A 14,245-nucleotide genomic window follows, 5' to 3' on the forward strand; every position below is an offset into this window, starting at 1 on the left:
GCTGACAAGGATGTCGGGCCCCCAAGGAGGATGGATTGTAACATCCCACATCGACTAACGGAGAGGGGGTGATGTGCCTTATATGTACATGCTCACCTCCATATAACACGAGGTATTTTGGGAACTCACTGGCTTCGGATTCCATCAGAACTCCGAAGTTAAGCGAGTTCGGGCGAGAGCATTCCTAGGATGGGTGATCCACTAGGAAGTTGCTCGTGAGTTCCCAGAAACAAAACCGTGAGGGCATGTTCAAAGCGGACAATATCGTGCTACGACGAAGTTGAGCTGGAATGTGTGACACCACGTGTCGTGTGCATTAGGCGTCTTGACTTGTACTGTTTTCTTTTTGGCCAAGGTTTTCACGGTTCCTCTAAAACTGAAAATTTATTTCGTAAATAATATTTTATCTATGTTGAATGAAGGAAGATTGCTTAAGGGATAAGCAACTGAAACACATCAAGTTCGGTCCCAACATTTTAGCAAGGTGTTCAGGATATATGATGACATTTTTATTCATCATCATAGGATAAGTTTAAATTTTGAAATTTAAGTCCATTCATTATACATATCTCAATACTTAAACTTATCCAATAGTGATAAATATTAAAAATTGTGGTGAGCATCCCATCACTTGAGGATGGTGAGCAAAAATATTACCGACAAACAAGCAAATATGATTCACTCGAAACCAAATTTGGTTTTACAATAGATGTTTTCTATCTTGCGGCTAACAAAAGAATAACTTTTAACATACGTGCTTGTTACTGGTTTCAAAATATGAGTTATAGGAGTGCAAAGTATAACTGGCCCAAAAACTTAAGTTGTTAGAAAACCGGTCAATAACGTATATCAAACTTACACCCTCGATTGCTCATTTTTCGGTTCCTTTTACATTGAAGAGGCATAACGGTGAGAGAGAGAGAGAGAGAGAGAGAGAGAGAGAGTTGAGCATAGTCTCACCCTAAACTTTGCAAACATACTAACAAAGAAATGGGAGATGGAGATCGAACTCAAGACATTGTGCAAAGGAGGCGATGATATTATTTTAGACAATTGCTAGGATCAAAAGCTCAAACATTAGGAAGGGATCACTAATATATCAAGGGTATGATCAAATATATTGGTCATACAACATATGTAGGGTTTAGGGTTTAGGCTTTAGGCTTTAGGATCTGACGGCAAAGTAGTAGACTGGACTATCCAATCAACCCCATCTCCTAAAGAAAAGAAATTTCGCACGGATTGAGTACTAATCTGTGGTTAGGAATCATGATTGATCTTATAATGCAAATTAAGGGAGTTATGAGTCATAACACACACATGTTAATTAGTTAACTTGAGAACCGTGCGTGGCATCCTCTTTCAGGTAAAAGTTCACATTAAGTTCCTAACCCTAATCTAATTTCAACAAAAGGACAACTACTCTCTTCTTCCTTCATGAATTATTCTGCTAAAAAAAAGACCACTCAACTAATCTCATCCACTTGAATTTCGTATGTGTTCTATCTTCAGTTTGGACAAAATTCAAAAGTTAACATTTATTTCTTGTCTAAACATACATTAATCTAGTGACACATCCAATTTAATCTATATTTCTTCTTCAACACACATTAATCTAATGAAATATTCAATCTAATCCAATATTAAACATCAAACAATATCTAAGGTCTTATTATTAATCCAATTTCAATACAAATAAAAATATACTCAAATACACAATTTTGAAGCTTTATTAAAATTTGTTGAACAGAAGCATTTGACATCACGCAGCTTCCCAGATGTCATATGCATGGACCGTCATTAGTTGCCATCTCTACATAGACAATGGACATATATATAGCATTGCCCATCCTACCCATCACATCTCTCTGTAGTTCTTGCCGACACATTGCAAAAGCAAATGAATCACGTATCACCTCTCTATTCCATGAAAATGAAAGCCCAAGTTAGGATAATGTATGTTCTAAGGCCTTAAGCAGAAGAAGGATAATTTAGATTTCTTATTTTTCTAAGTTATTGATTTAAATTACATAGATAAATAAGAATTTTTCAGATCATGTTTCAGTTTAATGACCATCTAATGCTAAAGTATTTAGTGAAAAAAAATATTAAAAATGATCGATATTAAAAGTTGGGTAGTAAATCGTAATCAGCAGACCTACAAGTTTCATACAATATTATCATGTTTTATATATAAGATAGTATTCAATTGGATTGTAAAGAATTTTCATGGAGTTACATATAATGTATACTTCAAGCAAATTCCCTCAAACTTATAGGGGGAGAAATTGATTTTGTTAAAGACTTAAATACACTATGAAGCTCTCTAAATCCAGCACTTTAAAAAATTTATAAAATCAAAACACGACACATACGTAGACTTTTTTTATACATTTAAATTCCTGATTAATTAAATACACCCATTTTTTTAGGACTTTTATTTAATTTACTATAGAAGAAAGAAGGTGTTGATGAAATTGGGGTTCCACCATAAAACCAATTGACAATATGGGAAGTAACCCCAGATCATATAAGCACATAGTAAACCTCTTGTTCCTCACCAATGTGGGACAACTCTCAACATGCCCCCGCACGTGTGGCGGATTTTCAAGCCTACACTTGGACAACAACTGGGTGACGTAGAGCGCGTGTGGCCGTTTGGCTTCACACGTGGATAACCTTGCTCTAATACCATGATGAAATTGGGGTTCCACCATAAAACCAATTGACAATATGGGAAGTAACCCAAGATATAAGCACATAGTAAACTTTGTTCCTCACCAACGTGAGACAACTCTCAACAGGTGTCAAATTCTACAAAATATATGATAATGTGATGAGGATAATTATATATGACACGTCCAATTGTGCAACATTTATTGATTTTCCACAACTGAAAGGTCACTGATTCATTGCTCTAAATGAATTATAATGCAAAAGCTAAGCAAAGCTTCCAGTCAATGGTTGAGGTTCGGTAGTCTCAACATCCATGGCCACACATATTCATATGAAAAATGCCCTCAATGACAATTGTAGGGACGAAAGCCAGTATGAAATGAGTACTGCTCGAGTAATATTTGACAGGTCCCATTCCTCCTCCTGGTTAGAAAAGTCCTTGAAGCTGTTCGTCTGAGGTACTTGCAATTAACCACATAACAAAAATTTTATGGTGCTCGGAGTATAGACTATGCTGGACTTTTAATCTGTTAGATATTGGTTTTTATGAAATTGAAAAAAGATTTCACGATTAAGAAGTCCAAAATATCTTATACTCTGAAGCATTATAGAAAATTAAGCATAATACCTAGTGACATAAACCCTAAACCCTAGTTCACGTAAATTTGGTTCCTAACATCAAGAAAATTAGTCACTTAACACTATGGTCTAGTATAAAATTAAGAAATGAAATCGAAAAACCAACCAAACCATATTGTTTTGGTCTTTTGTTTTCTGTTTTTGGTCAATTCGTGATGAACCAAACCACACTGTATACAAAGCTTTTCCTTTTCAAGAAGAGTACGATATTTCATTTACTGAAAAAAGATATTACAAATACATATCCAAAAGAATTTGACCCCAGAAAAAATCCTTGCAAACTAGGGGCTTGTTTGGAAGTGCATTTGTTCCTGAATCTTATGTTTGGGCCCAAAATACTGGTTTGGGCTGAGTTTAGAATTGTTCTCGGCCCAGAAGCATTGCTCAGGGGCTGGCCGTGTCCTATCAAGATGGGGTAGTTTAATCCTGATACAATAAGGAGTATCGGCAGGATGAGGATGCTGAAACTTGGGAATGAATATGGCCTGATAAGAGGTTGAGTTCAAAGTCCTAATAGGAGTAGAACTGGCCGAGATACGATTGGATCGGGGTAAGGAGTCCTAATCCGAGTATAGTTTTGATTCGATCAGAAGCAGGTTTGCTACTATAAATAGAGGGAGGAATTTATCATTCAAGCCCTCCAATTCAACACACAAACTGCCATGCGCAAACTCTCGCTTTACGCGAAACCTCTCAACAACCTTGAGATTTTTATTTTCTTTTTCACTGACACATCTTCAGTTTGGATAAACAGCACTGTAAAGGCAACCGGCGAACATCTTCAGTTTGGATAAACAGCAATGTCGCCGTAGAATCAATCGACCGTGAAGTACCTTCAGTTTGGATAAACAGCACTGCGTCAAGTCCAACTGGTTATCTATCCAAGTCTCGGTCGAGAAGTATTTTCGAATCCTTATTGGCAGAGGTCATCTCACAAACCTTCTTGGTGAAGTAAGGTGTTACGAATCACCAGACTCGATGCGTTGAACGCTGAGTTATTTTATGATTGGATACTTACAAGTTGGATTTAGAGTTCGGCATTGTGAAGGCCGAACCACATTTACCATCAAGACATATATCTGTTTTGAGTATCTGTGCCCCTATACTCTGGTATCGATTCGGCGTGCTTATACCTTTACAAATATAATCACTATGCCAAATCTGACGCCAACGATTTATGAACTTCATAGAACTAGCAGCATTGTCTTCAGACTTTAGAACCCGAAGGCCGAGAGTGTTCATTCCTTAGCCGTAATCGCAAGATCGAGAAGTCAGCAGCACACCCAACACAACATCAACATATTTTACTCATCGGCCGAGCTCGGTCGATGAGTTAGCAAGCCCCGCATCAACCGAAGGACGTAGTTAGCTCACTAGTTACTCGGCCTACACGCCACGTAGGCTTGGTAGTTTTTAGGGTCAACAACATTTAAAACGATTGTAAGTGCTTTTAGAGAAAATGTTTTGGGTTTCAAAAGCACTTGAATTGCTTCATTCAAGAAGCATCACATAACTGTTGCTTCTTGGAGGAAGCACTTTAAATGTTTTCTAAGATGCATTTATATTTTTACTGAGGATTGGTACCAAAAATATTTTTACCAAAAATATTTTTAGTCTATCCGCCATATATACTTAGATGGCCCCACAGAATCTGAAAGGGCCAAAGGGCTGGCTAGAAAAAACAGTAATCTTGTCGGTTATAACCAACAAGGATGCTTAAGCTAAAAATTCAAATGCAACGGCTAGCTGACGTCAGCTAGTCGTTGCATTGTCAGCTAGCATTTGCATTTGAATTTTTTATTTTTTATTTTTACAATTTTATTATTATTTTTTATTTACAAAATTTTTCCTATAACTTCTATTTTTCATATTTTTTTTTAAATTCTAGTTTTTTCCTATAACTTTTGTTGATGCATAAAACCGGAGGTCTTGGAACAACGTAAATCCAACCGTGAATCTGCATGAAATGTAAATAACACAAGGTGTATCGTGGTTCACCCCAAGGTTTGGGCTACGTCCACACTGATTATGTATTTATCTGAGAGGTGAGGGAGAGAATGTGAGAGCTTCTGTAATGAGGGTGAGGCTCCGAGAGGGGGTGAGAGGACCTAGGAATTGGCCTCTGAGGGTGAGAATCAGGCTCCCTTAATTGTAAGGGTGAGGGGTCATTTTATAGAATAAGGATTCCTCACTTATTACATATTTGCCCTTTCCTTTATTACATAATTACATTCAAGTCCCCCAAGTATTTGTACGAGATCTATATACGAAGGCCCTAAGTATGGTATAAACAGTAGTCCCTCAAGTCTTCAGTCAAGAGAGTCTTTTGGCTGGAGACTTGAAACTTAGTCCATGTGTGGGCCGAAGTAACAAAATGTTGTCTTGAACTGATGCTTGATATGAGGCGGTGCTCAATCTGAAATGATGCTCAACCAAAAGTAGCACATGTTGCAAGGCTGCTCGGCTCGTGGCTTATGTTGCCTTGGTTGGCTCGGCTTGTGGCGTTTGAAGGTGAGGGAGTCCCTTTTATAAAATAAGGGCTCACTTCTCAATACATAAGTGATGGGCTAAGAGTTGATGCTCGCGGCGAGACGGTTGCTCAGCTGGCGGCGATGTTCTTCTAATGATGGTGAGGGAGTCCCTTTTATAAAATAAGGACTCGCTCCTCAATACATGAATAATGTGTTAAAGTTGATGCTCGCGGCGAGGCGATTTCTCAGCTGGCGGCGATGCTCTCTAATGATGGTAAGGGAGTCATTTTTATAAAATAAGGGCTCGCTCCTCAATACATGGATAATGTGCTAGAGTTGATGCTCGCGGCGAGACGGTTGCTCAGCTGGCGGTAATGCTATCTAATGATGGTGATGGAGTCCCTTTTATAAAATAAGGGCTCACTTCTCAATACATAAATAATGGGTTAGGAGTGATGCTTGCGGCGAGGCGGTTGCTCAGCTGGCGACGATGCTATTTAACGAAGGTAAGGGAGTCATTTTTATAAAATAAGGGATCGCTCCTCAGTACATGAATAATGGGTGCTCTCTAATGAAAGTGAGGGAGTCCCTTTTATAGAATAAGGGCTCGCTCCTTAATACATAAATAATGGGCTAAGTCCCCCAAGTATTTTTCATGAGGCCCAGTTGAGGCCCAATATATGGTACATAATGTAGTCCCCCAAGTCTTCGGTCAATAGAGTCTGTTGGCTAGAGACTTCAAATTGAATCCATGTATGGGCCGAAGTGGCGGTTGTTTGGAGGCGGTATTTGTATACCCTGTACTGAAGCTTTGTAGGTGAAGCTTTGCAAGTGAAGCTTTGAAGCTAGAGCGCTGTAAATGAAGCTTTTGAAGCTAGAGCTCTGTAAATGAAGCTTTTGAAGCTGATTGACATGATTGATGCTCATGAATGTTTATGTTGATTGACATGAGTGATGCTTATGGATGTTGTCATGAGTGATGCTCATGAATGTTAACATGAGTGATGCTCATGAATGTTGACATGAATGATGGTCATGAATGTTTATGTATGATTGTCATGAGTGATGCTCATGAATGTTTATGTATGAATGACATGAGTAGTGCTCATGTATAATTTGGAGTACTGAGCGTACTTTTGATCACCTGGTTGGTGGCATGAAGGAGAGTACGGGTTGTACATTTCATCACCTGGTTGGTGGCATGAATGGTTAATTGCCAAATGATATTAGAGTATGGGTTGTACATTTCATCACCGGGTTGGTAGCATGAATGGCTAGTTGCCAAATGATATTAGAGTACGAGTTGTACATTTCATCACCTGGTTGGTGGTAATAGCGGCAAGTTGCCGAATAATTTTAGAGTACTGGGCATACTTTTGATCACCTGGTTGGTGATAATAGAGGGTCACCTAGTTGGTGATAATAGAGGGCCTGGCTCTTTTGGGCATCTGAGCCTTCGCCCTTCACATGACATTGCAGCCCATTATTTTGGGCTTTTTTTTTTACCCTCTGATGAGGTTTATACATATTACCCTCTAATAGGATTTATACAGATGTTTCCGAAAGATAAGGAAAATAAATTACATCATTCTGGTGGGGTGTTTATTCCTTACTTTTGCTTTCGCTTTCTTGGAGAACCACTCTTTTTAAGAATAATGGTGCTCAGTGTCTTGTCAATCCAATGTCCCAAGGCACTGACACAAGAAGATGCTGGGACCTTGTAGTGGGATAGCAACAGCTTGGCATCATTAGATGTTTGAATTCCTTTATCATCGTGGTCGCTGGGCCACTTTCCAGCTGTGTGTTTAAAGGAACCTGCTTTACCTTCATTGCTTTTCCAGTCAGATGTCACTAGCGGTGGAGCCATGGACGTGGAACAGGAACTGCCGGGGAGAAAAGATCGCATTTTCCATTTGGTGGAAGTATCTGGTCCTTATCTCCATCTTCTGGAACTTGCCTAGAAATTGGCTCTTCTGAATCCATAGTATTTTCGAGAAAATGGGTTTCTTTTCAGTTTCATACCCATTTGCTGAGAATAGAAGAATAGAAGAAAACATTCATCCACGCCGCTTATCAGAAGAACATAGACAACAATGGCATACCCCATTCTTAAAGACAACAATGACAACAATGGCATACACTGTTCTTTAAGACCTCACTGTTTTCTTTTCAGTTTCATCCAACATTTCAGCTGTATCTTTAACAAACCCACATCAAGAGTACAACCCCATAAGCGATGAACCCACAAATCCATTTAAACTACACCCAGACTTCAAAGCATCCCCATGAATCCCTCGTCCAAATCCCAAATCCCCAAATTCGATACTTTTCAAAGCAAATGTGATGGTGTCGCTATCCAACCCGATATTCCACCGCCTCAAATATACGTACCGTTATCCAGAGAGACAGATAATCGGGGACGATGGAGGTGGGCTGTCTGGGCTTGAGACTGGATTCGGGTAACCTTGCGCTGGCTGGATCGCGACCGCTGATTTTGTTGGCGGGTAGGTCGAACGACGTGTGGGCGTGGGAGAGGGCGAAGAGGAAGAAGAGGGTGGCGACGGTGAGGATGAGCTCTTCCGCTGATCTGGGAAATCGACGGTGGTGATGAACGAAGCCCCACGAGCTAAAAATGGGTCGTCGACGTGGAATGGAGCCACTGCGCTCGCCGGGGAGTCGATCGAGCAGGGACCAGTCAACGCAAGCAACATGGCCTACAAAGGCGGAAGCCTGTAGTCCCAGTACCAGATGAGCCTCTCGCGCGGCGGGGTTGGTTGTTGCGGGTAAGGCTTCTGCAGAGGTGACCCAAATGACAAATACAGCAGCAATTAGGAACAACCCAGCTCTGTACCTCCACCCCATCATAATCCCAGCAAAACCCAGATGGAAAAATCAGAGGATTTTTAAAGATCTGATTGGTTGGTTAGTCCTCCTCCTTAGATCGTTGATATTTTGGCCCTGTCACCGACCTATAAGCATTGAGAATTTGAGATCTTGGGTGCTGGGTGACAGGGTGTGTGGCAACTCGCACTGGAGTTATTGGCCTGAATTGGTCTTCTAATATTTCAAGACCCATTTTTTCTTGGGACTTGGGAGTTAGAAAAGTTTTCTTGGCTGAAGCAATTAAGCTTGCTAGGTCGTGTAAATTAATAAATTGGGGCCAGAAAGGGAAAAAAAAGGCATGCTGAGGAAATCGAGAGGGTGTCTTGAAAAGAGAAAGACATTTGGCGAAGAGGTGACAGACAAAAGGAAGATTTTCATATTGTGGAAATGGAAGAGGTGACATTTGTCTCGAGTTGTGCTCACTACTAAGACGAATCTTTTTATGGAAAAGCCCAGTGAGGTTTTTAGGTTTCTTGCAGATTTTGCAGATTCACGGTGGAGGTGAAAAAATGAAAGAGAACCAACACAACTTTTCGTATCGATTCCCACAGATGGCGCCAAATGTTGATGCACAAAACTGGAGGTCTTGGAACAACGTAAATCCGACCGTAAATCTGCATGAAATGTAAATAACACAAGGTGTATCGTGGTTCACCCCAAGATTTGGGCTACGTCCACACTGATTATGTATTTATCTAAGAGGTGAGGGAGAGAATGTGAGAGCCTCTGTAATGAGAGTGAGGCTCTGAGAGGGGGTGAAAGGGCCTAGGAATTGGCCTCTGAGGGTGAGAATCAGACTCTCCTAATTGTGAGGGTGAGGGGTTCTTTTATAGAATAAGGACTCCTCACTTATTACATATTTGCCCCTTCCTTTATTACATAATTACATTCAAGTCCCCCGAGTATTTGTACGAGATCTAAATACGGAGGCCCTAAGTATGGTATAAACAACTTTTATTTTACAAAATTTGTTTCATATTTTTTTTAAATTCCATTTTTTTCCTATAACTTCTATTTCACAAAATGTCACATCCAGGCCCGGGCCCCCACCACATCCCGGGCTCGACTCCACCGTAGCATGATATTGTTCGCTTTGGGCCTCAACCACGCCCTCAAGGTTTTGTTTCTGCGAACTCACACGAGAACTTTCTAATGGGTCACCCATCATGGGATTGCTCTCGCACGAACTCGCTTAACTTCAGAGTTCCGATAGAACCCGAAGTCAGTGAGCTCCCAAAAAGCCTCGTGCTAGGTAGAGATGGGTATATACATATAAGGCTTACATGATCCACTTCCCTGGGCGATGTGGGATGTTACAATCCACCCTCTTTAGGGGCCTGACATCCTCGTCGGCACACTTCCGACCAGAGATTGGCTCATTCCAAACAATTCTACACATTGGAAATATAGGTGATAATCCATCATGCTACCTCTACACAGTTGAAACATTCAAGGATACGTCGTCATGAATCTCCAAAAGATCAACGTCATCCAAGAGTGAAAAGTTATGATGGCCACCACAGCTCGATTTGGAGTCTTAGTAGACGTAAAAGCTATGATGGCCACCACAGCTCGATTGGGAGTCTTAGTAGACGTTCCGGGTCGGGGTGTGTCACAAAATTTGTTTCATTTTATTTTAAATTCTATTTTTTTTTCCTATAACTTCTATTTCACAAAATTTGTTTCATATTTTTTAAATTATATTTTTTTCCTATAACTTATATTTCACAAAATTTGTTTCATATTTTTTTTAAATTATATTTTTTTCAAATCCAACGGCTAGCTGACGTCACTTAGCCGTTGGATTTGAATTTAAGTTGTAGTTTTTAAATAATAAATTATGTTTGGCTCTATGACCCCCAGTTGGAGACTATTTTTTGTGACAGGGCTAAAACGAGCCATATGGCCCTTTGGCCCTCGGTTGGAAACGGAGACAAATATGATCATGTATTGTTCATTAAAATATTAATATCTTGGAGGACCAGATGGCTAAAATGAGCCATCTGGCCAGCCCTCGGATGAAGATAGCTTGAGGTCATTTTCATTTGAACCTTAGACATTATTTGACTTTGTACAGGTAAGAAGTCATTTTTCTATATAAATGTCATAATTCCAGCCAATTCACTTTATCATCGTCTAATCAAATGTCATATCTATATATATTTTTTTATTTGCAGAGCTTTAAACATAAATATGAATCAAATAAGTTCAAGGAATCATCCTTCAAATTGAATAATTCTTTTAGAATAATATTTATGTAAAGAGTCAAATATTATCCCTTGAAAAGATGAACATTAATTCTTCAATTTATGTTGTGCATGCTCCTTTTCAAATTTAAATCACCAAGTCATTTGCATCACAGGAGTCAAAAGAAAATATTGAATATGGAAATTAACAATAAGGTTATGTGGAGAATGAATTGATCAAGTTTTACTTGAAGTAAAGAAAACAAAACCAAAATAATATCTCAGATTTAACTAGAAAACAAATACGAATTAATTCCCGACCGAAACAATACCCTCTTGAGTTCTAAGATATAAAATAAAAAATGAAAGAAAATTAACTAATTAACAAAACAGCCCCTAATAAATCATCAAACTGGAAAAAAAAAAAAAAAAAAAAAACACCTTGCACTAACTTATTTATTTATTCCCCCGTTATTTCAACCCTGCACAAATCCGTTTCATGAGAGAGCCACACTGACCAGAACAACAGCCAAAGACACCAACACACTCGAAGGAGCCGTTACACCACGTAACGCTCCATTATTTGACGGCTTCGGCGCAGTCGACTCCTCGGACCCTGGCGGCGGAGAAGTAACAGTTCCCGGAGGTGTGGGGCCCGCAGGCTGGTCGGACGGAGTAGGTGTGGGCCCCTCAGGCACGCCAGAAGGGGTAGGTGCGAGCCCCTCCGGGGGCGGTGAGGGCGGAGAAGTACTTGGAGTATAGCCTGACGACGGAGCTGGCACCTGAGATGTTGTCGTTGAGGGAGCTGGCACCGGATATGTTGACGGCGATGGTGACGGTTGTGATGACCATGGGCCTGGTGAGGCAGCTGGAGGAGGGTTTGTAATCACAGGTGATGGTGATGGAGAGAATGGGCCCGCAGCTGGTACCGGAGAGGTTGATGGCGACGGTGACGGTTGTGATGACCATGGGCCTGGTGATGCAGATGGAGGAGGGTTTGTAATCACAGGTGAAGGTGATGGAGAGACTGGGCCCGCAGCTGGTGGTAGCCCTGGCCCTTGTGGTGGGGATGCCGCAGGAGGCTGGTAGGGCTGCTGAGGAGACGTGGCGGGAGGATAGGCAGGAGCTGTAGGGGCGGTGGGGCTAGGGCCAGGAGCTGTAGGGGTGGTAGGGCTAGTAGGAGGAGGAGGGAGGACTGGTCGCTTGGGGTGCCTCGGGGCGAGGACAATAATTAGAAACTTCTGACCCTTTGCACAATTACCATTTTGACCACTGATGAAATAGAAAGGTCCAGACCTGTCGAAGGTGAAGTCTGAGTCGCCACCGTCGAGTTTCTGAATAGGGTTTTGGGTGTTGCAGTTGAAGTAGTCGTCTTTGTTCACGACGAGCACTGAGTCTGACCCTTTCTGGTACTTGAAATCTGTATATGTGTGCACGTGGCATGAGGAAGCAAAAATTAGGAACAAAATTTGACCTAAAATATAGGGCGGATAAAAAGAGAAAAAAAAAAAAACTGAAATTTAGGATCTCTTGGATATATTTTCTCTATTATTTAATTTTTTTTTTCATGTTTTATTTGTTTGATGTTGTGAACCAATAATAATTAGACTTTTCATGTTTTATGTGCTGGTATTATGCTTATGTCTAAAACGACATTATCTTAGCGTTCAGGATTTGAAAAGAGAAATAATTTTCACACAACCATGCTTATATTCAAGGAATTTTAACGAAAAGCATCTGGTACTATTCACTTTAACGAAAAACCACATTTTTACATTAAAAAGTCAATCCTGATACTATTCACTTTACCCTTTATTTTGTCCTTATCATTAAAACTCAAAGTTTTCAAGCTCTTTTCATTAGTTTTCCTTCTATGTAAATGACGAAAATAATCAAAATTGTCATAGACGATCTGAAAATTATTTTTCTTTAACAAAAACATCGATGGATCAGACAGAAAAAACCCTAAGAGAAAATATTGAGAGAGAGAGAAAAAGAGAGAAGAAAGAGATGTTACATAGATTGTCATTGACATTGAACCTGTTCCTCTCAGCCCAGTGGTTGTAGTTCTCAGAAGGGTTCAACACCCACCCCTCTCTCCCACCAACATAGAATTTGTATCCTTGTGTAGTTGAACACAAACACAAACACAGCGAAAAGAACAAGATCTGAATCCAAACAAATCTCCAAAACTCCATGAGAGGAGAATTAATCTATAAGATCCAAACAAAAAGAACAGATCAAATATATATACTGTGACTATATATATGTATATTTCAAATATATGAAAGCGATGAAATTGAGATGCACAACACCAACGAAGATCTGCAATTTAGGAAGAAAAAGGCAGAGAATTTTCAGAGAGAGATCGAGGAGCGAGATAGAGAGGGAATGGAAACTGAAGCTGGTGAGGGGATGAGTTACAAAGAGGGGCTTGCTTATAAGGGCAAACGAGGGATTATCTTACCGTTGCAGGAGCAAAGCTCTTTATGCGTGGCAATATGATATGGCTACGTACGTTTAATTTATTGGCTGTCGTTGATTTTCTTCCGTTGCTGAAGGTTAGAAGTGGCATGATCCTACCGACCTAACGGTTGTATTTTGGGGAATTTATTGTAATGGGGCCAAAAGGTTACCATATCTATATGACCCTGTCAACCTAAATTGAAAATCTAGCAATACAACATGATAGGCTGTTCGAAAATGAAAACATATATATTCGATGTGTACAAAACTCGAATATGAACATAAATATATATTGGGTTATTTACCCTGACACCCACCGAAAGGTATCGAGTTTTCACAAAACTTACTTCATGTTTGAGACATTATATTAACACCTTCTCAGGTTTTAGTGTCCTTTCATATAACCACTTAAGTAAATAAAAAATTAGCTTATAAATTTACTAATTTAACCTTGTAATTAAAGAAAAGCTCAATTTTTTGTTGAATAAGAAAATCTTTGTAAATATATATAGAAAAAAAGATATCAAATTAAAACATGTTGTAGCTTATTTTATCTGACAAGGGAAGAGGAGCCGGTGGCAGAGAGAGATGTGTTTGTAGGGTTTGTGTAGAAGAATGTAGAGGATGTGTTATCTCCCCTACGTAGTGCCTTTATTTATAGTAATAAGGGAGAGAAGAAATCCTTCATCCCCAAGGAATACAAGTCCATATAGGAAAGAATAACTAGAATCAAATCTAATCTAGGATTTACACAATCATACTTAAACTAGAAAGTTTATAACACTCCCCCTTGAGTGTGTAAATACTCAAGTAGATTCGGCATCATGTAGAGGTTGAGGAAGTCGACTCGTGGGCACTAATTCTGGGAACACACTATTCTCAATAAGGTAGGAACTTACATATAAAAGTAAGTCTCACTAAGAA

The 14,245-nt window shown here is 39.8% G+C and overlaps 1 protein-coding gene across 1 annotated transcript; it reads right to left on the reverse strand.

The window, feature by feature from the left end:
• Nucleotides 1-11,120: 11,120 nt before the first annotated feature.
• LOC126616745 (early nodulin-like protein 2) lies at nucleotides 11,121-13,299 on the reverse strand. The gene is made up of 2 exons (XM_050284843.1): nucleotides 12,873-13,299; nucleotides 11,121-12,275 (listed from the first exon to the last, which is right to left on the reverse strand). Exons 1-2 carry the CDS (start codon nucleotides 13,051-13,053, stop codon nucleotides 11,353-11,355), a joined length of 1,104 nt encoding a protein of 367 aa, XP_050140800.1. The 5' UTR covers nucleotides 13,054-13,299; the 3' UTR covers nucleotides 11,121-11,352.
• Between the last annotated feature and the right edge of the window lie 946 nt (nucleotides 13,300-14,245).

This window comes from Malus sylvestris, chromosome 3 (assembly GCF_916048215.2).
Source record: "Malus sylvestris chromosome 3, drMalSylv7.2, whole genome shotgun sequence".
In the NCBI taxonomy this organism is placed as follows: Eukaryota; Viridiplantae; Streptophyta; class Magnoliopsida; order Rosales; family Rosaceae; genus Malus; species Malus sylvestris.

Excerpts from the sequence above, each read along its gene's own strand:
- LOC126616745 (XM_050284843.1), bottom strand. The coding sequence starts at position 13,053 with ATGGAGTTTTGGAGATTTGTTTGGATTCAGATCTTGTTCTTTTCGCTG. Across the intron at positions 12,276-12,872 it reads CAATGTCAATGACAATCTAT|ATTTCAAGTACCAGAAAGGG; the intron begins GTAACATCTCTT and ends ACACATATACAG.